This window comes from Diceros bicornis, chromosome 33 (assembly GCF_020826845.1).
Source record: "Diceros bicornis minor isolate mBicDic1 chromosome 33, mDicBic1.mat.cur, whole genome shotgun sequence".
Taxonomy (NCBI): Eukaryota; Metazoa; Chordata; class Mammalia; order Perissodactyla; family Rhinocerotidae; genus Diceros; species Diceros bicornis.
In genome coordinates, this window is record NC_080772.1 from 11766580 (window position 1) to 11793916 (window position 27337).

The following is a 27337-nucleotide window of genomic DNA, read 5'->3' on the forward strand; positions in this document are numbered from 1 at the left end:
GGGAATGTTCAATCTCTTCACTAAGGCAAGATCCTTCAGAATCTGTCGTAAGCCCACATTTCCACTGTAGATCCCCCTCCCCCAGTTAACCATCTTTTGTCACTTCTCCTAAGCTTCAACCGTGTAGTACTCTATCAACATGAACATGATATTTCACATCTGTGCCTTTCCCTGTGGTCCCTTTTGGTCCAAAGTCTACTGGAAGTACTTATCCTTCAAGATTCAGCCAAAACGTCATTGGCTCTAGGGGACACATAGAACAGTCAGGGATTTCCGGGGCAGAATGTTGCAGTAAAAAGAATATTGGGACAACAAATTCAAGATTTAGTATCTGGCACCGCCATTTACAACAAGGTGAATTTAATTGTTATTTATCATCCAGTTTTCTCAGGTAAACACGGTAACAACAATACTTACCTGGCAGAGGGACCGACGAAATTACACATGGAATGCATCTGGCATAGTGTACCTAGGAGACACCAACAGAACACTCCCCTTCACACACCACATGCCACTCATAAGATTTCCTGCAAAGCTCTAACGCAAATTGCATTTTATTATCTGTTTACATCTCTCTATTGCCCACTAGATTGTGAGTTTTAGAATGACCGGGACTACTTCTTTTTACCTTTGCATCCCGGGGGCATAAAAGTGCCTGAGATAAGACAGGAGTTTAAATAAACCTCGGATGAATGAAGAGGGTTTAGTAGTCTCTAGTTCGGATTGCAAAGAGCCTTTAGGGTGTTCTTCGTCATCAAGACCAATTCACGCTTTGGGGGTGAAGTAGCACGCAGTCCTGGGTGGGGAATTGAGAGAATTTGACCAAGACTAGACAAGTAAGGCTGCAATCTTTATCAGATAACACACCTAGAGGACGTTCTCCTCGTCGAGTTAGCAGAAGCTGCAGGTCTGCGCTGCCCTCGCGGGCGGCCTACAGCGCCTTCGGGTGTGCGGCAGACGGAACGCGAGCCTCACGCAGAGGCTTCTCGGCGGGGAAATTCTCTGAGCCCGTTTCCTTTACGGACAAAAGCGGGCCAGGGCAGGTGGGCCGGCGCCGGAAGAGAGGGGCGCGCGGGCACCGCCCCCCGCGGTTGCCAGGCAACCGGCCCCGGAAGTGGCGGGAGGCGCGCGGCTGCGAGATGGCGGAGGGCGGCGGCGCCGAGCCGGCCGAGCGGGAGCGGAGGGGCGGCGGGCCGCGGCCGCCGAGCGCGCGGGACTTGCAGGTGCGGCGAGCGGCCGAGGGCGGGGCGCGGCGGCGGGTGGCAGCGCGACGGGTGCGTGTCGGAGGCGCCCGTGGCCTCGGCTGAGCCCGCCCGGACCTCATCGGGGGCAGAGTTGTGACTCGGGCGGCGCATCGCACGGGGCTGGCGGTGGAAACAAGTGCCCGACCCCGACCCCGACCCCCGCTAGAGCTGCTGCCGCGTTTCCGCTCCACCCCGTTTGCAATTTAAGCAGCAGCTGTTCGTTTAGAACGGCCTGTTGTGGGGTGAGTTGAGTGGTTCGCCGGTTGATGCTTCTTCCTGCAGGACATTTCCTGCAGAAGAGAGCTTTGCTGTGGCTTGGGGACATCAGCCATCGCGTAAAAAGTAATAACGTGTGTGCATGTTTGATCTTGTTTTGGATGCTGTTCCTGTCTTGATTACTTTTATATAAAAATAGTTCCTTTTTATTAGATAGCTTTTCCCTACTAAAGGGGTGAACTAAGGTATTTCATCCTGCGGCTGCACAGCCTAGTTGTAAAAGCTACAGCCTGTAAAACATTGCACACAAGAAACGGGGAAATAAAACTTTATAATGTTATAGAATACTGGCATTTGTTAGCTAATTACAGGTGCACCAAATCTTTCTTGATCAGATGCTTAATAATACTTTGCTCGGTTTAGGCTTTTTTCTGTCTCCTTATATAAGATGATGGATATAATTAAACAAGTAAACATCTATAAGGAGCCATAATTATAAATAAATGACACTAAATCCACAAGCCTTGGTAGAAAAGTTCTATTACGTGATAGTCACACCTTCCTTCTATTTCTTTGAACAAACATACATTGACCACCTGCCATGTAACATACCGCTAAGCTCTGGGAAATGCAGAGATAAATAGGACGTCAAATCCACACTTGGTGTGGACACTGTTGAAAGAGATAGAAGTGTAAAAGACATTTCTACCTATTTTTTTGCAGAAATAAGATATGACTATATTTAACATAACACTTTGAGATCGAGTATGATTGAGTGCCAAAATAAGCAGTGCATAAAATGAGGTATTTGGACAATGGAAAGATCAGTGTTAGGTTAGGAGATGAACACAAAGTGGAATAGTTCCATTGCCCATAAGTCAATTCAGTAGTAGTAAACAGAATCAAGGAATAGGAAGCGGTCATCTCTCTCGTCTTTTCTGTTGTAGACCACCAGCACTAAGAGGCAACATGGGATGTTGGGTGAAAATGGAGTTTCTGGTCACACCAACTTCGGTTTGCATTTTGGTCCTGCCAGTTAGTAGCTGTGTGAATATGGAGAAATGTCTTAACCTCTCTGATCCCAGTGTCTTTATTTGTAAACTGGAAGTGATGGTGGTCGTGTCAAGGATGGAATAAAGTAATGTCTATGAAGTGCCCATGCACAACTCCCATATTATCCTGGCACAGTACTTGCTTGGTAAATATTTGGTTCCTTTTTCCCTTAAAGGAGAAAAATACTGTTAACTTTTGCTGGTTAGTCCATTCTAATGCCATTAAAGTTAAAACTATGTAGCTTAATATCCTTTCTCTAGTTTATATCCATTTCTTCTTTTTATGTGAAAAAAGAGAACAGCTTGGTTAATACTCACCTGATACTTGACAAATTTACAGACTTAACCCAGTGGATTAATATATGATTAGTGGTTAGAGATATTCTGGTAGATGTTGCTAATTGTGAGAATGCATTTCTTTCCACCATCAATGAGAAGATAGATTTTTTTTCATCTTCTGTCTGCTTTCTGGTAGGCAGGTTGGTAGGTAGATAACTGATTTTTTTTTTTATGAGTGTGAGTTGATACATCAAATATACTAAATATTGATAATCTTTCCTTTAGAATTTAATAAGAATGTGAAGAACTTGCAAAGAAACCTGAAAACAACCAAAGTGATGACGTATGAAGGAATAGAGTATGTATCAAAGGTTTAAAAGAATTGGATAATGTTCTTTTCCCCAACTGGTTTCTTGGATATTGATTATTTTTTGGACTATCTTGTTATTGTTTGATCTAGCCAGGCTTATCTTAAGAGTTACCCAGTTAGTGCAGTTTTCCGTGGAGACTTCTTACTTTCAGCTTACGGACAGCTTGCTCTAAGAGTCTTTCACGATATTATAAAGGGTGATGTATTGCTAACTGGAACAAGCAAAAGTACCCTTAAGTACATATATCTTAGCTGCCATGCGGTGTAGGGTTTGTCAGCATCTAGATCAGGAGAGATTTCCTCATTTACTATGAGAGGAAAGATGGATATTTGTCTTACATAAAGCCTCCCAGGACCATGAGCCTCTGAGTTACAAGCTGCAGAAATCTCCCGTGGATATCAACCAAGAGTAGATCTTAGTTCCCATCATCCCCCCAATTGGGAAACATTCAGTGGGAAAGTTTGGGGCGGGATTGTTAGTGACAGTGCTAACCCTAATCCGTTGGATATCCGTATACCCTATGAGTGGTTCTCAATTTTAGTGTGCATCAGAATCACCTGGAAGGCTTGTGAAAGCACACATTGCTGGGCCCCACCCCAGAGTTTCTAATTCATTAGGTCTAGGGTGCGGCTGGAGCATCTGCGTTTTTCAAAGGTTCCTGGGTGATGGTGATATTGCTATACTGTTATTGCATTATACCCTCTGTCAGTTGTCACTCTAAGACTGAGAATTCCAGTACTTTTAATCTCTTGCTATGAACTTGATTTTCTCACTCTCAATTACTTTGCCTTCAGGTTTCTTTTCACATTCTTCACATTTCAAATTCTAGAGAAAAGATTATCAATGCTTACACACTTTTATTCTCTCTGTGTAATTGAAATATCTTCATAATCTAATTGTTTAGCTTGTGGAATACGCTGTCGGGGTAATTCACAATGCTTCATTACTTCACAATGCACATATTTTTATCTCTTTATTTGACTGAGATTTTGTTGTTGTTCTGTTGGTTTTGACCAGTACTTCAATTTATTTTGATCAGTTTAAATAATCATTTCCTCTTCTGGTGTGGTGTCATTTGCTATGACAAATAATACATTTTAAATTTCTTTGTAATATTTACTAGTGAACTTATGCCATATGATGCTACAGGGACATCATGACTCCTGACATTAATTCCCTCTAAATATCATTCATTTTCCTTTAAGTTAATGATGTATCATTAATAACTAGGACCTTTCAGCTAGGTGACTCCTTGCACTGTATGATTTTCTCCATATTCCTATATTTATATTCCTATGTATATATATATTCCTATGTATTCCAGAGTTAATATATATTCCACATTCCATGGAGTCAAAAGGCTTTATTCATTTATTTCACAGAAGAAAATTATAATTTGATTGACAGGGTTTATTCAAATCTTCTTAAAGCAAAAAACAAGCTGTAAAACTATATCAAATATAATCTCAATTTTAAAATCTATAACTGTATTCTGTCTATCTATATCTCTTTATGATTCATATTCTGTTACAGTCTATGTAATTCAGCATGAATTTGTTGGGTGCCTGTTAAGTACTATGTTAGAAACAATTTGGGAAACCTAACATGTAGTAGGGGGAATAAAATACTAAGAAAAGTACACAAGTGATGACAGTATAGTGTTTAATACAAAGGTCGATGATAAGATAGCATATCCTATGAGGATTTAGAAAAGAAATATCATTTAGTTAAGAAAATTAGAAAAGGCTTCGTGAAGGGTGGCTGAAATGGGCCTTTGAAATACAGATAACATTTCCATGGGTGGGAGTAGGACTAGCATAAAATTCATAGAGCTGAAATAATACAAGCAGCCCAGGAGGAAATCCATCAAGGAATACTGTTGTGAAGAGATTTCAGGGAGGTAAAATTTCTGAAAACTGTGGGCTCAAGTAGTCAGTCAGAGTGTCTGTCTGTCTGTCTGTGTCTCCCTCTCTGTCTCTTCTCCCTCATTTGTTTTGTGTTTTTTGTATTTTGGAGGGCACAGGGTGGGAAAAGACCGTACGGCATACATAGATAACACTGCAGGAAGCAAGAAATCTTGGGGAAAATGAAACACTGATGTAATCATTGTTAAACATCTAGTAACGGAGTACTTGCCTTGTACCTCACATATGTTATGTAATCCATAAGATGACCCTCTAAGGTAATTTTTTTATGGACATTTAAAGGGAATTAAGGCTCAGGAAAGTTAAATAATTGTCACACAATAAGAGCCTAAGTTAGGATTTTAATTCAGTTCTTTTAGATTACAAAACACTTTTATAATTAGGATTTCTAGCAAAATTGCCATGTTAGAAATAGGAAATTTAATGTATGTGTATGGGGGGTGGAGTGGGGGTAAAAAACTTAGGAAAAATAAAGCTTTTCATTTTTGTTTTCTTGTGTGTATATTTTAAAAGTTGAGTGATAGAATCTTGAAAGAATTAACTTTGCCCCAATTCTTTATGCTTTTCCTACTGAGGAAAGAAGCCATGGAGGTATTTTTCATATCCCTTGTGTTTCTGGATGGAGCGCTTTATCTGGGTTTTTTGGGGGTTTTTCTGTTTTTTCTTTCCAAAAGATTTCCCAAAGGTTACAGTCATGCCAATTATAATGGAATAGCCTCAAGGGACATTAAGGAAAGTTTTTGGGTTTTTGACATCCAAAGAGTCATAAGTGGGAACAAAATAATACTGAAATATTTGGTTAACTTTTTAAAATTCCAATTTTAAGAACTATGTTTTGTTTATTTTGTTTTGAAGATATCCAGCTTTATATCTATAATGCATAATTTCATAATAATGCTTTCTAAAAGTTATATAAACCATATATATAATTCATTGTCTTATTTTTCAGAAGCTCATTATCTTAAACTTGATGAAATTTATGTCTAGTAGACTTTTTTAAATGGAATAATTTTGAAATTATGTGCTTGGATTTTGAAAACTTGAACAGCTAAATGAAATAATTTTATGAGATCTGATGAGAGCAAGCTGACATTAGTGTGAAACATCCTCAAGTATTTTTGTAAGAATTGTAGGAGAATTGTAGGTCCAACTTTGAAAATGATCTCTTCCCAAATACAGTTTTTGAAACTGTTGAATAGTTAAGTAAAAATAATTAAATAATTAGTGTAGCTTTAATTTATTCTAGTGTATGTGGCATTTTGGTTAGTTTTCTAAAATGAGAGATGCAGTGGTTTTATTTGGAAGGGAGTTATCTTCTGAAGCAGCAGCCTTCGTTTTTCGTTAGAAATCTTTACTACTCAATTACAAGTTGATGTTCTACTCATAACTTCTGGCTGTGTAGAAGAGTTTATTTCTAGTGTTATACTTGATAACAAATCTGTTATTTTATAGTTGGCCTTGGCAGAATTATATGAAGATGAAGTGAAATGCAAATCTTCCAAATCTGATAGACCTAAAGCTACAATCTTTAAAAGCCCACGAATACCACCTCAAAGGTAAGTTTTGTTTTGTTTTTGTTTTTAATAATTGTATCCTTTTTCAGTTCACTAATCCCAAATTATTTTAAAAGGCATTGGGAATTTTTTTAAAAACTGTAATTTCTTAAGTATTATTTATGTACTATTTGTAAAACTGTAGTAGTCAGAAAGCTAGAAGAAACTTATCAAAAAATTATCTTAAATACCTACTATTTTGGTAGACATCATATAATTATATATTGAATAGTACTTTTCCTGGGCACGGTGGTTCATTTTTGAGTCATAGCGTTCATTGAGGATCTGATAAAAGCTACAGCCCCTTTCCCCCCAAAACAACTGTCATGTGCAATTTTGTCAGTTATTTTAAAGAATTTGAGTGTTTCTTAAAACACACATGCATGGAGCTCCTGTGTGTCTTTTATCCTCCATTTAAGAATCTATAATTCCAGGAATCTGTCTGTGCTTCTGTTGGGTGATAACCCATCTATTAAGTGATCTCCTAGGTAGTATTTGCTGTTGTTAAAATCCCTGAACTGTAAAAAAAAAAAAAAAAACTGTGGAGATTTGAGAGATGAGAGCCAGGTGTATTTTATTGCCTTGAGTTTTCTTGTTTCCAGGAATATTTTCATTAATGTCTTTTTAGCACTGTGTATCTCATTGCTGGGGAGAAACTTGACTTTTCCCAATATATCTTGTTCTCAGAAACTATTATTTTACCAAAAGTTGAAAAACTCACTGGAAATTATTTTTTTTGTTTGCCTATCACTACTTCACATCCTTTCTTTCTATAGAGGAGATAAAAATGACCTGTCTTTCTGTATGTGAATGAGAAGAAAGAATATATTATAATTTTCCCCCAACTTTTTATTTTGCAAGTTTTCAAACCCACAGATAATCAAAAGATTAATACAATGACTATATGCTGCATATGCTTCAACTATTTGAAAGTGAGTTGCAGCCGTCATAACACTTCACCCCTAAATACTTTAGCATGCATCCCCTAAGAAGCACACACTCCTTTATAATCTTAATAACATATCCTACCTTAGAAAATGAACAGTAGTTTCATAAAATCATTTAATATGTAGTCCATAGTCAGATATCTCTTAGAGCCTTTTTTGGATTTAGGATCCAACCAAGGGCCGTGTATTCCATTTGATTATTCTTGTTTTGAATCTGAATCCAGAGCATTCTTCCCACCTTTTTGTTGTTTGCTTTTAGCTCTTCTATATAATCTAAAATTTATTACATTGACTTTTTTGAAGAGTCTAGGCCAGATGTCTTGTAAAATGCCCCACATTCAAGGTCATTGTTTCCTTATGATTAGATTCTTGTTAAACGTATTTTTCAAGAATACTAGTAAGTGATACTGTCTGCTGTTTATTGTATCACATCAGGGGCCATATAATTTCAGGCTTTCCCCCTGTTGGTGATATGTTCATTTGGTTAAGGTGCCGACCACCCCATCACTTGATTGTAAGGTACAGTTTTTCCTTTGTAATCTGCTGGTTGGTATCTTAGCACTGTTTGAATATCCTATTCTTTCATTTAATTTTTGTGTGACATAGATGTGTATCTATACATACATGCATATATATATCTGTATATATACAGTTATACACCACATAATGACGTTTCGGTCAACAATCGACCACGTATATGACAGTCGTCCCAGGAGATTAGTACCATATAGCCTAGGTGTGTGGCAGGCTATACCATCTAGGTTTGTGTAAGTACACTCTATGATGTTTACACAACGATGAAATCACCTAGAAGATGCATTTCTCAGAACGTATCCCCATTGTTAAGTCACTCGTGATTGTATATATGTTATACATTTTAACAGCTTTCTTAATTTATACGTTCTCCATACTTTTGGAAATGCTTAAAATATTTATGTACCAGAGTTTTACTCATTAACTATTTGGCCATTGTTTCCCCAATTTGAGCATATTTTGAATGACTTAATTTGTTCATGATATAACAAATCAAAATATTTGACTCCTTTGATTCCTTATAATAAGAGTAGTGTGTTAAATATTTTCCTTGCTATCCAAATGTAATCATTAAGACATTGTAATGAATGATTTTGTCTTTTTTATTTTATGCTATCTGAAACAATGTTGCCTTTAATAGTTGTAATTTGATAATGCAATTTTTAAGGACTTTGTGCCTCAGATTTGATCTCTAGAATTATTTGCATATCCAAAAGGAGGAGCTGCCTTAAATGATATTGGTTGAGGCTTAAGCCCTGTTTGATCTGCTTAAAATACAATGTGAAGCAAATTTTTGGCGATCTTTTATTTGCTAAGTGTGATATTTTCTGATACTAAGTCTACAGTTCTTTTGGTTTCATATTGGATGTTGAAACCCAGTTTCAATTGGGTGTCTGCTGCTTTGTTTGGTACAGAAAACAGTGCTTATTTTCATGGTCCACATTCTTGGGCAGTATTAGATATCAAACATTCATCTGCTCATTGTCATTTTAAGCCAGTACATTTTCACTATCTGAAACTCTCGACTTAATGTAGTCTATGTTTTTAATTTACAAGAGTAGGAACAGAATCTACAGGAAAACTCTCAGAAGATAGCCTGACACCTGCTTTAATATGTTCATCCACAAAGTGCTATATACATATATATATATATGCGATATATATATATATATCACAATAGAACTTAAAAAAATTTGAGTCACCTTGTTTAAAAATGTAAGAACTTAAAAAAATGTCCTCTACAAGTCATTAGATAGTATTGTTTTGAGAATTAAATGAGATAAAGTGTATAAGATGTCTAGCACATGTTGGTACTTAATTGGGCCTTAAAAGGGTATTAGGATGTAGATAAGCACAGAAGACAAGGACAAAATTCGAGGAACAAATAGGCACAGAGGAAAAAATAATAAAAAATAACAAGAGGGATCAGAAAAGGAAACGGCAGAACTTTAGTAGAAAAAGAAAATTTGCCTAGTGGCCAATAAGGTTGGATGCTGCTGGGTATGCTTCGTGGACCTGAGACCTCTGCAGTCACAGAGCCCTGTGCTGAGAAGGCCTCATGCTTGGTTTAATGCTTTGCTGTTACAGTCTTGAAATTCTTAATAAATTGTGAACAAGGAGTCTTACATTTTCATTTGACAAATTATGTGGCCAGCCCTGGATACAGCCACACTGTGGACAGCCTTAAAAGCCAAGGAGAGTTCCGCTTGTATAGAAGGCAGTGTAAAGCCAGTATATGTTTTTTAAGGTAAATTTTATGATAAAAACTATAATATTATGATAAAAGCTTTGATTCTAGAGCTAGACACCCCGCAGTTCTAATTTTTTTCCTCTATGTTCTAATAAGTTTTTGCCCATGGACAAGTTCTTCAAATTCCCTAAAGCTTCAGTTTCTTATCTGTAAAATGAGGATAATACCATTGTTATGAGGATTAAATGAGCACGTAGTTACCCCTTAATAAATGTTAGCTATTATAATTATTTACTTTTAGGAAAATAAGACTGGCAATACAATATAAAATTAATAGTAATGGGGTGAACAGGATAAGGAGACAAATCAAGAAGAAAACAATTGCGGGAAATGTGCTAATAAAATTTTGGATTAGGTTGGTATCAATGGAATGGAGGAGAAAGGGTGAAATCAATGTGGGATTTTTTTGTGTGTGTGTGAGAAAGATCAGCCCTGAGCTAACATCTGCCAGTCCTCCTCTTTTTTTTCTTTTTTTGCTGAGGAAGACTGGCCCTGGGCTAACATCCGTGCCCATCTTCCTCCACTTTATATGGGATGCCGCCACAGCATGGCTTGACAAGCGGTGCGTCAGTGTGCGCCTGGGATCCGAACCGGCAAACCCCGGGCTGCCGCAGTGGAGCATGCGCACTTAACCGCTTGCCCCACCAGGCTGGCCCAATGTGGGATATTTTTAAAGAATTTACTGTAGAAACTTAATGACATGGGATATAGGGAGTAAGTGACTGGAAAGAGAGAAAACTTAAATGTTCTTAATCTAGGATACAAGGAAAAATGTAATTTTTTTTTTCTTTGTGAAGATCAGCCCTGTGCTAATATCTGCCAATCCTCCTCTTTTTTTTTTTTTTTGTTGAGGAAGACTGGCCCTGGGCTGACATCTGTGCCCATCTTCCTCCACTTTATATGGGACGCCACCACAGCATGGCTTGCCAAGCGGTGCGTCAGTGTGCGCCCAGGATCCGAACCAGCGAACCCTGGGCCGCTGCAGCGGAGCACACATGCTTAACTGCTTGCACCACCAGGCCAGCCCCCAGAAAAATGTAATTCTTAATGGGAAGATTTATGTGGGGAACGTAGGTTTAATTTTGGAGGTTGAACTTGATTCAAGTAGGTGCTTTTAAATTCAGCACTGGACTATAAGTATGAGGTTGCTAAAAACATGTATTTGAGAATCATCCGTATAGAGGAGGTTGTTATTTATGGGAGTGGACAAATATTTTGACGATCAGATGACTTTAAATAGAGAACGAGAGTCAAGAATATAGGCATAGTTAATTATGAAAGAGGAGAAATGGATGGATTGTGGATCTAAAAATATAAAAGGAAAATAATAAAACTTCTAGAAGAAAATAGAGTATCTTCAAGACCTTGAGGTAGGCAAAGATTTCTTAAACAGGTAATAAAAAGCATGAACCATAAAGGAGCAGGTAGATCTTTTCCTGTGTCTGGTTTTCCAATAAGGTCTTTCTCCCTAAGATGGAGATATAAGGAACTATATAGTTGTACTTAGCCATGTTAGAGACATGGGACAGGGAGCCAAGAAGCTATAACGGGAGACAGCTGCAATGGGAAGCTTTGCTTTTCTCTTTTTGTCTTGTCTTTCCTTTCCTTCCCCTTCCTCTTGTGCTGCCTCCCTTTCTCTTTCCCTTTCCCTTTCCCTTCCTTTCTCATAGGGCTAAAATCATGTGCTGTCAAGCTCCTTGTCTCTAATGCTAATGCTTGTCTTAAGAGTCAGCTATGGCAGTGTTCAGCCTTGCTTACTGTGCTGGGGCCTCTGAGTATAAGCTTGGCAGGAAGGCTTCCAGTGGCTCCTGCTCTGAGTAAACTGGGGCCTCGGTGTGCTTCCCCAGAGCACTAGCAGGATGGAGGCCACCCCCACCCCCACCCTCAGCGGTTATGAGCCAGCCTTATTTTCGTGGGATTCTCCTGGTGTCCACCTATTCTCCAGGTAGATTTTTCCTTCACTTGCTGAATCGAGAGCTGGTCTGCCCTTCCCTCTTTCTATTCAGTTTTGCATCTATTAATTTTGAAGAAGGTCTTGAAGATGACCTCCATTCTTAGTCTCCAGTGCCGATACAATTTCCTCCCTTTGTTTTGTTCTGTGACTTAGTTCAGTGCAAGTTTGAAACTGGATTGTCACCTTACACTGGAAGTCTCCATGTTGATATTTTGTTGGTTGTGTTTTCTGATATTCTTGATTGAAAAAAATCATGAAAGCTAACATAGGATACTAATCTTATATAAAGGAAATTTTTATGTTCCCTAGTACCATTATGAAGTTGGAGTCAGAGTAGAAATTAGTCACTACATAGTTAGTACACTGAAAAATTTGTTTGTGGTCTGAATTATTTACTTTTAACACAGGGGGTTATAATTTTTCAATCCAAAAATCTCTGAAGAGTAAACCCTCTGTGTAGCTGTGATCTAAATCTGGAGGTCTCTGCACTAACTAGGTCCCTACTGAGTGTAGATTCCTCAGGGGAAGAGATTTAGCTTCTGGTTGTCAACACTGCTTTTCCCCACCACACCAAATGTGCTTAAGTTGTGAGAGAGATGCATTTGATAAGCAATCACAGGAGGAGGGAGGAAGAAACAAGCCAGTTCTCATGCCTGATGCTGAACCTGCTACCAGAATCTCCGCAAACTCCATGAGAAAGTATGTGAAATATTTGCTATATATCCCTTAATCCTGTTTTTAAAATTAAATATTTCCACAAAAGTCAAGCAAATTATTCTTTTTAAATAAAAGTTAATCCTAAGACTTTGTAGCTTTTTACAAATTTAAAGTAGTTTATGTCTGTATTCTGTTTTTATTCATGAACTGTAACGTTTAAAGCTTCTGTTCAGGTGAACACGGATACAGTGGGTTGCATATAGTCAGACCTTCAACTGGGAAGATTGTGAATGAACTTTTCAAAGAGGCAAGGGAACATGGGGCTGTCCCTCTGAATGAAGCCACAAGAGCTTCAGGTGATGACAAATCTAAGGTAAGTGCTAAATTTTAAAACTAAATATGCTATTTATATATTTGTTCTTTTCTATAGTTTTTAATTTTTTTTGGCAAACATTCTTTTTCTGTTTCTTACTGTTTTAAATATTTGATTCATTTTTACAAGATTATAATCTTTCTCTTAATTGAAAGTTGAGGCAGTTTCTTACATTTCTGTGCAACTTCTGTATTTACCTATTTATTTTGAAATAATTATAGACTCACAGGAATTTGCAAAAAGTATGCAGAGAGGTCCTGTGTACCTTTCACCCAGTTTCCCCATTTCCCCCATGGCTAATGATGTTCATTTGCATTTTCCTAGTGGGCTGTGATGTTGAACATCTTTTCATGTACTTATTTGGCATTATCTTTATTACCCTCTTCAGTAAACTGTCTCTTCATGACTTGTGCCCATTTTCCAATTGGGTTGTTTGTTTTGTTACGAACAAAATTGTTTGAGAATTCTTTACGTATTTTAATAGATATGGATCCTTTGTCAGATATATGGTTTGCAAATATTTTCTCCTAGACTGTAGCTTGTCTTTTCATCCTCTTATTGGGATTTTTCACAAAGTGAAAGTTTAAATTTTGGTCAAGTCCAATTTATTTTTTTTTTCTTTTTCTTTTATGGATTATGCTTTTGGTATCTTGTCTAAGAACTCTTCACCTAACTGTAGGTCCCAAAGATTTTCTTCTGTGTTATATAGAAAAGTTTTATAGTTTTACATTTTACATTTAAACCTATGATCCATTTTGAGTTAATTTTACGTAAAGTTTACATCGAGGTTCATGATTCTGCTTATGGATGTCCAATTGCTTCATCAGTTCTTGAAAAAGCTCTCCTTTCTCCTTTGAATTGCTTTTGTACCTTCTTAAATTTCTATAAAACTTTTATATAGCTTTTATATCAACTGATAGAGTATTGGTATATTAAAGAAGACATCATGTGTCTTTTTGTGCATAATTGTCATATTTTCTTAAAAAGCATTTCTCAACCTGAATTCCCTTATCAAAATCATTTGGGGAGGTTTTTCTAAACTACCACATGGCCTCAAGGTGTCACAGTCCAGTAGATTTCAGGTCTGCCTAGGCATGTGTCTTTCAGAGAGGCCTCTGGTAATTGTGAGAGGCATCCACTGTTGAGAACCACTATTCTGAATGAAATAAAATTTTAGTTTTCATTTCAGTGTTTACCAACAGCTTGAAATTCTTTCAGTCAAGTCTAAGGTAATTTTAGTTCTTGCAAGTTCTCTGATTCTGTAAGAAAAATTTGGAGTTGATATAATTTAGTCTATAGAAAAAAAGACAATGTGTGATAATTAAAAGCTCACTTATGACATAAATGGTGATCTAAAGGAATGGTGTTTTTACCTCTTAAGCTATCCTACCTGAAAAATAGAAGACCTGGTGATTAGTATAGCGAAATAAAAATCGCAATCTAGTGTATTTGGTACAGTTGAATAAAAGCAACTTACAGGATAAGTATAGAGCTTTTCTTCAGGGTAATTTATACCCATTTATAAAATTCTTCCTTTACTCTATGAAACTCTTTTTACTTCATGAAATATTATTTAAGCATTATAATTTTTATTATAAGACTTGTCATAAAATATTAACGATGGCTTTTTAAAATGTGTTTATACTTCAAAGTATATATTTCAGTGTATAAATGCGTTTCTTAGTTTAAGATTGGTGTAAATTAATTCAGCTTGATACCCTAGTGTTTTTATGGGAAGAAACAGAATTTCTTACTTGAATACCCTTCTCTGTAACATAAGGCTTTCATTTTAATATAAAATTTCTCTGGAAAGTATAAACCAGTTGGCTAATTACAACTGATCTAGTTTTAAAATATATATCGCACATTATCATAACACTTTGCTTACTAAGCCTTACTGGATTGTTAGCTCACTTGCTCTGCGCCTTAGTCATTTACAGGTGGAGGATACCGATTGGGTAGTTCCTTTTGTAAGCGGTCTGAGTACATCTATGGAGAAAATCAGCTGCAAGATGTAGGTACAGTAATCAAAATGACACCTTAGAGATATTTGCCTGTAGTTACTGTTGTTCATTTTGAAATTAAAAATTGATAATATATATAAATGTAATCTCTTTTTGTTCTGTTACTTTTTGAAACATGGATTAAAAGGATTAATGTGTAAGTTTTCAATCTTAAATTTTATATTTTGTATCTCAATTGTGCCTTGCACTTATGGATACATAACTATTTGTTGAAAGAATATATGATTCACTGTCAAAATAAGCTTATATATGTTACAATAATTATAAATGGTATACTGTCATAGTATAGAATAAGCTGAGTTCTAAACATAGAAACACCTAAAGTATTTCTTTGTTTCTGTTGCCTTTTGAAATTTTGGAGTTATAGTGTCATTTTAAACGTGTAGTTTAGCATTGGAGCATTACTGGAAATTCTGTCTTGCCCGTTGGCATCAATATTTAAGCTCTGTGGCAGAGAAGAACATGGGTACAGGTGAAGAAGGGCAGGTGTTGAGTGACAGCTGGATGCTCTCATTGCTTTCGTTTTCTCAATGAACCAGAAATAATTGTTCTTCAAGGCCAGAGTCCAGCTGTGGGACTTTTGGTTTTTCAGCCGTTGTCAGTTTGTTACGCTAAATACAAATCTTCTAAGCAAACACACATGATTTCCTTTATGTCTTTATTTTAACTATGAATAAAGAATAGTACAAATAACTCCATATTTTAAATTAATGGTTTAATATATTGTGAAATATCACATTTGAAACTTAAAATTGTTTAATGCAGATGGATTCTTGTATTTATCTTTTTTTTCCTATGCTTACAAGGTTCAGATTTTGCTTAAACTGTGGAGCAATGGTTTCAGTTTAGATGATGGAGAATTGAGACCTTACAGTGACCCAACAAATGCTCAGTTTCTGGAGTCTGTTAAGAGAGGGTAAGATGTATTGTTTGTATTTTATTTTTTACTTAAGGTGGGACTTGTTTTTTAACAGATGCTGTTCAGTAATGAGTGCACTCCTGGTTTGTAAGAGTTAGATACTGGATTATATTATGTAAGTGGTTGCTGGGGGGAAGGGTATTTTTAAGTATATAAAAGATAAATCGCTATCTGTAGGTCACTGGTTCTTAATTTATGGGGAGGGGCGGTGACATTGGTCCCTGTTAAAATCTGGTGAAGCTATGGTCCCAGTTCCGAGCAGAAACATCTTAATGTCATAAATCAGTGAATTGATTAGCGTGTAGCTGCCCATCCACTAAGGCGCTGTCCTGCTTACTGTTGACAGGGTGACTCTCATTGCATGTATGCCTGAAATTCAGCAACTTACGTTAGAAATCTTTTAAAGTGGCATTAGTGGCATTACTGCTGGCAGAAGATTTCAAAAGGTTAGTTTGAAGTTACACTTTGTGAAAGTAAACCAGATATATGGTGCTGTGACCCATCTAAAGAACATCATAACTCACCAGCCCTTCTTGCTAAAGGATGAGGAATCAAGTCATTTTGCTATGATTATAAAAGCTTTTCTGAATTATGCTTTCACTAGCTGACAATGTGGTCATTCCTAAGTAGAAATACAACTAAAGACATAAGGTTGGTGATGAACTGGAAGATCTAAGTAGCAGTGAAGGGAGTGGAGTAGGATGTTATACTCCGTCCAGGAATTGAAGGGGGGGCTTTTCCAAGTGATAAAATATGTCCAGGGAGAGTGGCTGAAGTGGAGGGGAGATGAAACTCATTGGAGTTGAGGTAGTCAAGGAACTCTGAAGGAAAGGTATTTTAGAACACTAAGCATAAATTTTCAATTTGAATTCTGCAAAGATAATGGCAGGATACCAAAAAAAGTCAAGGAAAGCTGTAACCTGTGTGCTGAAGTCATTGAGAAAGGTGGGAAGCTGTCCTGGGAGGCAGTATATGGTGGTGGAAAATAAAAGGACATAATAGTTTAAATGAATGCTCTGGACTTGGAAACTGCAGAGTTGCTGGGAAGAGCTGGGAGTGACTGAGAGGGGAGGTGTTGGTCTGCTAGGTGAAGATCAGCGTTACTGTTGAAATTGATGCTTGTTTCAAGATGGTGGAAGAGAAGAACATATTGATGATGAATGTACTATAATATAGGTCAAAACTAATTTATTATTAAATGATAATAATCCATAAACTTTGTAGGCTAATGTTCAAACAGTCATGGTATACTAAAGGAATTTTTTTATTTGAGCCATACCATACCCTCAAGTACAAATTATGATCAAGAACAGTTTTAGAAAAGACTTCTTGAAAAAAATTATTGATGTCAGATAGTGTTTGTCAACTGTATTATCATTGTCCCCAAATATTATGTAACACCATCTTCACTCTCCTCAAAGAAGAACTCATAGATAATCTAATCTCGCTATGCATATTCTTTCTGAACGATTTATGTGATATTGTATCTTAAATATATTGAAGAAATAAAGGAAAGCAATTTATCATAAAATTATACATATTTCAATGTATAATGCCTGGGTACGACCACACCGGAAGACATAACAAAGGAGTCAGATGGTCTGCACCTATGTGCAGTCTAGTACTTCTCATGTAAGTGTGAGAGACATAAGAACAGAATAACGAGGTGTGTGAAGTTGGCAACTTAATTACTGTAAGTGACATCGAGGTTGGGGACTTGGTAAAGTTCCAAACAGAACAAAGTGCAGTCTTCTCTCTGTTTATATGGTAAATGTATTCCTGGAAATTTCAAAGTGTATTAATACAATGCCAAAAGAAATCAGTTTTTGCTTATATGTAAGACGGAGCCTAATAAGCTTTTAGGCTCAGACATTACAAACAGTGTTGTCATCATGTGAATCTCTGGCAGGGCATTCAGTGGTTCTCCGGAACCCAAGACAAGTCTTCATGGTGCAAGAGGAATTCCCGGTCCCGCCTCTGAATGATGGCAGCACTCACAAATCACACAACAATCAAAAACACCCCTGTCGATTTTCCAGACTTCTTCAAGGAGTTTAGAAATAAATATCTACGTTTTACTATTATGTCCTCCTAAGAATTTTCTAGTGCTAATTTAGGTATAAATTGCTGTCTTACAGTTTGGCTTTCTAAATGTCAGAAGCACCTCAAGGTCACTGTGACAACAAAAATCCCTATGTTGAGAACCACTAAGGAATAAGGTGATGCAACTTGAAGAAAGAAATATCTGCAGGGACTATCATCATGGAAATTTTTATAATTTAAGCAAAAATTTCTGTTTTTCAGTGTAGCTCACAACTTGATTATAGTAATCTCCACTGTGTAGATTCATTTTTTAAATAGTTAACTAAAACTGTTTTCCCCTTTTTTAAAGAGAGATTCCCCTGGAGCTTCAGCGACTGGTTCATGGTGGCCAAGTGAATTTGGATATGGAGGATCATCAGGATCAAGAATACATAAAACCTAGATTGAGGTTCAAGGCTTTTAGTGGAGAAGGACAAAAACTTGGAAGGTAAAATCCTGAAATGAGAAAAATACTTGTCTTTCTTCAACATGAATTTTCTTTGAGAATAAAAAAGCAAAATAACCTAAAAAGTAAAAACTAAAATATGAACTGTGAAGCCCTTGCTGATGGAATTAGATATGCAAATCTGGTGATAATATTAGTAGCTAATACTTAGGTAACAATGACCACAGTCTTGGCCCTCTGAGCACTTAAACATACGTTAACTCACTTAACCTTCACAACAAGTCTGTGACGGAGATCCTGATATTACTCCGTTTGCAGATGCAGTAGTTTGCTCAAGGTGCTTGAGCCAGCAGGTGGTTAACATGTGGGGTTCAAACCAGGCCCTGCCTCCAGAGTCTGTGCTTACCATGTGCCATCCTGCCTCTTTCTGATTACATGGGTCCAAGGGGGAAATTGTAAAGGGTTGTTGATTAGATAAAACAGTAGATATCTTAGATCACAGCTTTAAGCTTGCCTGGCTGCCATAAGTGATTGTTAAGCTCTTGCAGCGAGAGCTTGTGCGTAAATTGGTTATTTTCAATGTCTTTTAAGCAGCCCAACTCTTAAGTTATTGAAGCCCAATACGTAAAACACGTATAAAACCTGAGCTCTCTGATTGTAGGTGTTGGAGGGAGTTGTCTCAGAGACATTTCCAAAGAAGCCCTAGGATGTTGCCAAGCACAGTTTAGAAACCAGTGTACGTGGTATCATGTATGAGTGGACTCCTTAAAATAGCCATGGCTTGAAAGAATCTTCATAAATCTTGTAAAATAAGTTGGTAAAAGTTACCCTCTATTTGTCCACATGTGTCTACAGGAGACATGTGGAATTGTGGCTTTGGCCGTGTTTCCAATGTGCCCTTTGTGCATCCTTTCTTCCTTTTCGTGTGATTCTTTCCCTTCTAAGGTCTTTTCAGTTCCCTTGTGCACACTGGTTCTCTATTCCCCTCTCATTTCTCAAAGTAGGAAAATATTCAATATTGGTTCTTTACATGGTCTTTCATGTCTCTAGTCTCCCTTCTGTTTCCTTTTCTTCTGATAGAGAATGATTTCTGAGACACGTAGGGAGTGCAGGAACATGTGTTGACCTGGCTGTTTTTAGGACCCAAATCCTTCAGTGCCCAGTGTGCTGGAGCTTTTCTCCCTCATCTCTCTTTACTACCAACACAGGTCCAGCTTCCCCTGAATTGTTCTATTTCTTCCCTCCTTTTGTTTTTATAACTATGATCCTTAGATATATATTTTTTAAATATTTTCTAGAACTTCTCATTTTTTACTTAATATTTATTGAGATTATGATTTTTAATTAGAACACAGGTAAAATGCCCAGTCGTCTCTTTGCTTCATACATATTCTTTCTCTATTATTTAAATTTATGACCAAGAATTAATGTTAGAATGCACATCTTTGTGGAAGTACAGTAAATCTACAATTGGAATTGAAGAAGGTAGCATAAATTTAGGGAAGATAGCTGAGAAGAGCCACTGGTTATAATTGGCAATTTCAACTCATGAAAATAAGGATATTATCTAATTATAATATCTTACAAAGGCCAGCCTGTTTCCTTATAAGGCAAATAGCTAGAGAAAAAGACTGAAAAAAAAAAAGGAGAAAATGGCAAAGGAGAATGACAAAAATCAGTGGTGATAATGCTATGCTGATCATTAGCCATATTGGTCAGGGTTTTTGATTATAGAAAACAGAATCCACTTGTTAGTTTAAATAGTAAAGGGTTTCTTACAGAGCCTTGGATACTTTATAGAATTTTTAGAAGAGATAGCAAACCAAGTTTTCCTTAGGAGAAGCAAACAACAGGGAACTTTCTAAAGAAAATACCTCCTGTGACCCTATCAGTTGCTCAGTCCCCTAGGGACCAGACACTAGAACAGTCTATCATGACTGCTCTAGAAGAATCAAATGCCTCCAATACCTTGGTAACCAGAATAGCTACATAGCTTCCACTTTACAGTGATTACTTGCGCCATACAAGTATGTACCTGTTTGCTCAGTGGAAGGGTTGAATCATATAAAATCCTAGCTGTAAGGGAGTCTGATAAATGTACTCTTTAGACTTTTCAGTTTCTAATTTATAGGATATTTACACTAGGAGATTCGTGTGGTGGTGTGAGCCTATATGATGCACTTGAATCCAAATGTGGAATAGTTGAAGATATATTCTAAGAAAGTGAAGAATTGCATAGAACATTTTAGAAGGCTTTACTAAAAAATATTAAAATATAAAAGTTCTAACTGTTAACGTTTATTTATTCAGAAAGTAGTTTTCTAAAATGACTCATTACCCAGGAGTTCCAGACAACTATTTACTGAACAGAGAGATAATTAAAAAGAAGCAAACAAAACGGAAATGGAAATAATTCCATTGTCTTCCATAGCTGGCAGTCTAATTGCAAACAGGACATTACATAGATGGAAACTAACTTAATTTTTTATTGTGATATGCAAATAATTATGGGGTAAACCTAAATGCAATAAAAGTATTACCCAGTACCCTCACGTAATATAAGAGGAGCAAGCAAATCATAGATGGAAAACTGCAAGTTTACAGTGGTAGAACAAACTGTATTACTGAATAAAGATTAGCTTGGTGAGCTAGAGGAGAGCCCAACAAGTAAAAGACCCAGAAAATCACAGATTCGTTTTTGACAGGCAGGGCTAACAAGGAGACTTTCACTGTAGGCTTTTGAGCTGGTGTGTATGATGATAAAAATCGTGGTTTTTAAGCAAATCTCTCTTTCTGCTTAAGAACAATCACTGCCTGTGTGTCATGCTGTGCAGTCCAGTCCAAAAGATTCTGTTTGCCACTCTCACCCGTTCCGCCCACTGCACCTGAGATTTGACTTCATCTTGGTCGCTGGACCCTTGAGGGCTCTCTCCTCGAAAGTCTAATAGCCTTCCCTCCTAACAGCCCTTCCCTCCTGCCTTTTCTTCATTTTCTGATCCCAGCGATTCTGTGGCCCCTTGCCTTACTGTGCAGTCACTGGCTTTGTCTGCTCTGTGCGGTTCAGTGCTGCTGGGGACGTTTGCACTCCCATGCTGGGCAGGCAAGCTGAGCTGCTCCCACTCTCGAGGGGCTGTTCCCAGATGTTCCCTGCTTTCCCTGAGCCCCCTGTTCACCTCTGCCCCGCACTCGCATGGATTCCTTGGCTTCCAGCTTCACTGAGAAAATAGAGCCCAATAAGAATTAACTTTCTTAATGTATTCCCCTCAGCCTCTAAGTTGATTAAATCCGTCCTTACTTCCCTCTTCTAAGCTTGAAGATGTTTGTCCTCCTGTCTGAGGGAATCACTCCACTTAGAATCTACATCCTTTCCTCCAGTTTGCCTAGAAATCTTGTTTTATCGGTTAACTTCTCTCTTTTCCTTTTTTTAAAAATTTTCTTTTTAATGTAATACTTGGACATACAAACAATATATCAAAATGTCACTATTATTTGATCAATTGAATGATAAGGAGAAAGTTTTCAGTAGCAAACAGGTGTGACTTGAAAGCTAAATATTAAACTTAATGTATCTTTTTTAAATGGTTGTTTTATACCGCACTAACCAACTTGCTCACTGCCTGTCTCTGTGGCTCCCAGCCCGTCTTTCAATCTCTGTGACTCAGTTTTCCCTTCCTGTAAAATGATGTGGTTTCTCTGAATTATCTTGAAAGTCTGTTCCCGTCCTCAAATGTTATTAGTCCATGTAATTTCATGTTGACATACACACATCTTACAAAGAAACACATGAAAGGGCTTTTCTTACCTAGTTTGCCTGCCCTGTACTTTATTTTTATGTTTTGAGAAGAACTTACCTGATCAGAGTCTATTTTAAACAGTAAGCATTAAAGTATAGAAACAGCAATATAGGCAACTTGATGTCATGGAAAGAACCCAGGATGAGCCTCAGCTTTCTAATCCATCAGTGGGGATAACAGGGATAGCTCTTCCTTCCCCAGATGTTGTTAGAATTATCATTATAATGCTAATAGCTAACTTTTAGGTAGTGCCAACTATATAAAAGCACTATTTGAAGTGCTTATATGTCCTACTTAATTTAATCCTTACAAAAGTACTACTGTTGTCTCTGTTTTGAAAATGAGGAATTTCAGGCACAAAGAGTGTTAGTGACTTGCCCAGGGTGACACATCTAATAAGTGGCGAAATCAGAATCCGCGAGTCAGGCTCCTGGATCCATGCTGTTAACCATGAAGCACCTCTGCCTCCCTCAGCCCATGATTTAAATGAAATAACGGATGCAGTGAGGCTGTGAGGGTGGTGGTGATAATGTCCGTGAGGCAGAGGTGGAGAGAAGAGGTCCTTTGCATCCAGCGTCTTGTGTCCCTTCCCTTTGGTTCTCATGCCTCTCCCTGTGTAAGGGACACTGGACTGTCAGCACAGTAAGCCAGCTTGGCAATGCAGCTATTTAAGCCCGCAATTCCAAACCTGAAAGAAACTTCCTTAATAATACCTGATGAGTGATTGCAAATCATCCTTTTCTCCTTTTTCATATCTTTATCATATATATTCTGAAATCAGTTCTAAAATATTTGTCAGGAGATAGGTAAAGAAAGGGGAAGTGTTAGCAGTAAGTGCCAGTTAATTTGACCACTCTGCCATATATTCTGAGAAACTTTTGGGTGGGAATGAGAGTTGTGATAGGCTAGGTTTACACTTGACAAAAGCTCAAATGCTCAAAGAACTTTTATGCTAATAAATATAGACTTACTTTTTTTCAAAAGAAAATAATTTATAGGAAGCCATCTAAATCTCTGTATCAGAGAGAACAAACATCAAGACTATCAAAGAATCCCTTAAGATGACTGAAAGAAGATTAAAATTTGATGTCTATGAAAAATTTGGCTAAATTTGTTTTATTTTCTTAACCAAAAGAGCACTCTAGTTTTGACTTTCACCTTTGGCTTACAATGCTGGGTCTTCCAGCTTCTTTAGAAGCCACTGAGAAGTCACTGCCAAGGTCATTAGTCATCAAAGTCAATGGTAAGATGTCCTGTCAAATAAACTTCATTATAAATTCATCACCATATATAAAATTTCATTCCTCACTAACACTTAGGAATTACTTCTCTTTTGTAAAGCAGTAACTACTTAAATCAGATGTTTTTAAGCAATATTAGTTAAGTTTAAATTAAGTTAATAGTTTAGTGCTGATAATTTGTACAAAAATAGCTGGCGTCTGTTGAAACACTGTCCTGGGCCCCATGTTAAGGGCTTGCTGGTATAACATATCTACCTAACATAGTATTATTTCCCCCCATTTTATAAATGATAGAACTAGGATTCAAAGAGATTAATTTCCTTACTCAAATTGAGGCTGTTGACATAGCTGGCTGGATTTGAAACCAAGTCCGTCTGTGCTCGTAGCCATTCTTTGACTCGACTGTTGTGGTAAACCGTGCTAACATGAAATTTCAAAGGGATAAAGGAAGGAAACAATACAAAGTTAGGTTTTTGAAAGAGATTGGATAAACTAAATCAGAATCATAGGATCCAAAATAATTTTACTATAATGAGAGAGGTTGGCCGAAGTATAGGAGACTCGCAGGAAGCCATGTTCTTGCCAGTCCAGAAGTCGTAGGCGGCATAACTTCAGAGTCAGCTGTGGGTCCAAGTGGTTATTCTGCTGTCTTCAGTTTGTCAAATGTCTTATGTATTCAAATTTGTGTTCTAATTCTTTAATTCTTCTTTCTTAGCCTTACACCTGAAATAGTCAGTACACCTTCCTCCCCAGAAGAAGAGGATAAGTCAATGTTTAATGCAGTTGTTCTTATCGATGATTCAATGCCAACAACAAAAATTCAAATCAGGTTAGCAGATGGGAGTCGTTTGATACAGAGATTCAATAGTACACACAGGTAAGCTTCTAGTTTGCTCTTATACACACGGTTACTGATCTTGGTAAAACTGTATATGACCTGAGTAATGAAATCTAACAAAGAATGAATAAAATCTTTAGACTTACTTTTGAAGTAAGTTTTTGACAGAAGAAAAAGACTTTAAAAGGTAATAGCTGTGTGTAAGAAGTGAAATACTTAATCTTTAAACATCCTTTGTAAACTGTCCAAATACTAATGCAAATTCAGATATCATTCAAAAATAAAATTCTTAAAAGCTGCAGTTTTGCACTGTTGCTAAAACCATGTGGAGTGGAATCAGATTTGATTTAATATAGTAAAACCTTATTTGGACTTAACTTATTTAAAAATTTATCCTAATTCTGATTTGGATTGACTTTGTACTGAGCAAATTCTTCATAATATAAATTTGTAGTGTAAATAAAGTTTAACTGTGCTATTGTCAAGGATTTCAAATAAACTTTTAAAAATGTCATTTTAGCATTCATTTGTACATTTGTTGGGCTAATAAGATATTATTTTTATTTGCTCATTGTATCCATCTAAGGGATACATTTACGATCTTAGTTGAGTTCTATGTGAAAGTGAGTTTTAAAAATTATTCTCATGACCTACACTTTTCATGGTTATAGTCTCACCTTGACACAGGCCAATTACCTTTTTCTGAATCGTGTACTGCTAAAATATTTTATACTCTGAATAAAGTAGGACCTGCACTTTCAGTGTCATAACATTGTTGACATGTATTTTCTTCATACCTCACCTAAAGATTGTCTCTGTTTACAGTAAAAGTGGATAATTAAGTACACTCCAAAGTTATCCTCACATTTGATCTTAAAGCCAAGATAAATCCATCCATTGAAATAATGTAAATTAAAGAAAGTTACAGAACATTTAAATAAGGATTTGAATTGTGTAATTTTTATTATTATCTAATGTTAGCTAAAAGCTTACATGGCAATAAAATTTTTGTATCACAAATTTTTTTTATCTTATTTCTCCAGGATCCTGGATGTTCGGGACTTTATTGTACAGTCCCGTCCTGAATTTTCAACTCTTGACTTTATTCTTGTGACTTCATTTCCAAACAAAGAGCTAACAGATGAAAGCCTGACACTACAAGAAGCAGATATTCTTAACACTGTGATACTCCAGCAACTCAAATAATATTGCTCCTATTCATGCAGTAGCATGGAGGAAAGATAATGTGCCATTTTAATAAGGAAAATACTTAGAGCCTAGAAAAACAAATTATTTTTATTATTTATAGAGATAAATTTTGGTTTTAATCTTGTTCTATCTTCCAGCCTTTAGTATAGATGAATTTGGACTAGGAATAGATTTTGAGATGAGTTTTTAGTTGCAGAGATGGCTTACATTGATAGCTTGTAAATATTCTGGCAAAACAATTTGTTACATGCTCAGTGTTAATGTAACAATATTTATTTGCAGCAAAAATTAACAAAACCCCAACCTGATAAATACATTTGGTAAAATTTGCGCTAAAGTTTCGTGGTGCTGCATTGATCAACAGCCATTAAGAAATCTTCTGATCAAATAATTTGAAAGTTTTTCTGTGCTATATACTGAAAAGTATCTGTATTCTGATTGTGAAATACTTTGATCATATGATAATTATTTCTCCTATTAAGATTTTACACATCCTTTTTACTTACTGATTTAGCTGTATTACTAGTGTCAAAAAGTACAGTTTGGCCTTGTATTTTACAGAACTATGACCATCATAAACTAGAAACAAAGACATGAAGATCAGCAATTCTTGAGCAGATGTGTTAAATAGCACTTTAAAATAGTAATTACAGTCCTTCCCAGGGCCTGCCTTTATCACGTTCATTTATTCATTCAACACATTTTTCTAGGGGACCAACTATCTCTACTAAACACTGTTCTAAGTGTTCAGCCCAGAATGTATTCTGTTTCAGGACGGAACAAGTGTAGAAATAGAGGAATGTAAATTCTGTCAGACGGACTGGATCTGCAGAATGACCAGCGTAAACGTTTGCATTTCTGCTGCAGCCGGGTATCTCCTGAATGAGGTCGGCTACGTCAGGAACGATAGAGAAGCTGCTGCTACTTCCCAGACGTCATTTCCTCTTTGGTCACCACTCCTGGCTAGTTTTTTATTGCTGCTGTAACAAATTACTACAGCCTTAGTGGCTTAAAGGAGCACGGATTTATTATCTTATAATTCTATAGGTTAGACATCGGAGATGGGTCTCACTGGGCTAAAGTAAGGCGTCGACAGGGCTGCGTCCCTTCCGGGAGGCCCTAGGGGAGAATCATTTCCTTGTCTTTCTAACTTCTAGAGGCCACCTTCATTCCTTGGCCTGTGACCCCTTTGTTCCATCTTCAAAACCAGCAACATTGCCTCTCTCTGGCCCTTGCCTGTCATCATATCTCCCTGACAACAGCTAGGAAAGGTTCTCTGCTTTTAAGGACTCATGTGATTAGATTGGGTCCACCAGATAATCCAGGATAATCTCCCCATACTAAGGTCCATAGTAAACTTAACCACATCTTTCAAGTCCCTTGGCCACGTAAGGTAACATATCGCAAGTTCCTTCTGGAGGCCCCAGGGATGAATCTGTTTTTGCAACTCTTCCAACTTGTAGAGGCTGCTGGCATCCCTTCACTCGTGGCTGTATCCCCCAGTCTCTGCCTGTGCCCTTACATCTTTTACTTCCAACTTTAATTCTCCTGCTTTCCTCTTATAGGGACCCTTGTGATTACATTTGGTTTACCTAGATAATCCAGGATAATCTCCTCATCTCAAAATGCCTAACTTAATCACATCTGCAAAATCCCTTTTACCTTGTAAGGTAACAGATTCACAGGTTTCCGAATTAGAACATGAACATTGGGCAGGGGGTATGCTGTCTGTCTAACACTGTCCACTCCTGCCCCAAGATTCACATCAGTCGTAAATAAAGTCCCCCATCCAAAGGTGCTCAAAAGTCTCATCCCAGTACAGCATCAACTTAAAGTGCAAAATCTTATCTGAATCTCACCGCTCAAAAGTTCCAAATCTCATTTAAGTCATCTAAATCAAGTATGAGTGAGGATCTGGGTATGATTCCTGGGATACAGTTCCTCTCCATCTATGTACTTATGAACCTAG

General features: G+C 37.1%; 1 protein-coding gene across 1 annotated transcript; it reads left to right on the plus strand.

The window, feature by feature from the left end:
* Positions 1–1139: 1139 nt before the first annotated feature.
* Positions 1140–27337, plus strand: UBXN2B (UBX domain protein 2B). Its single transcript, XM_058528745.1, has 8 exons — positions 1140–1223; positions 6540–6643; positions 12705–12855; positions 14786–14869; positions 15686–15795; positions 18191–18328; positions 24037–24198; positions 25203–27337. Exons 1-8 carry the CDS (start codon positions 1140–1142, stop codon positions 25363–25365), a joined length of 996 nt encoding a protein of 331 aa, XP_058384728.1. The 3' UTR covers positions 25366–27337.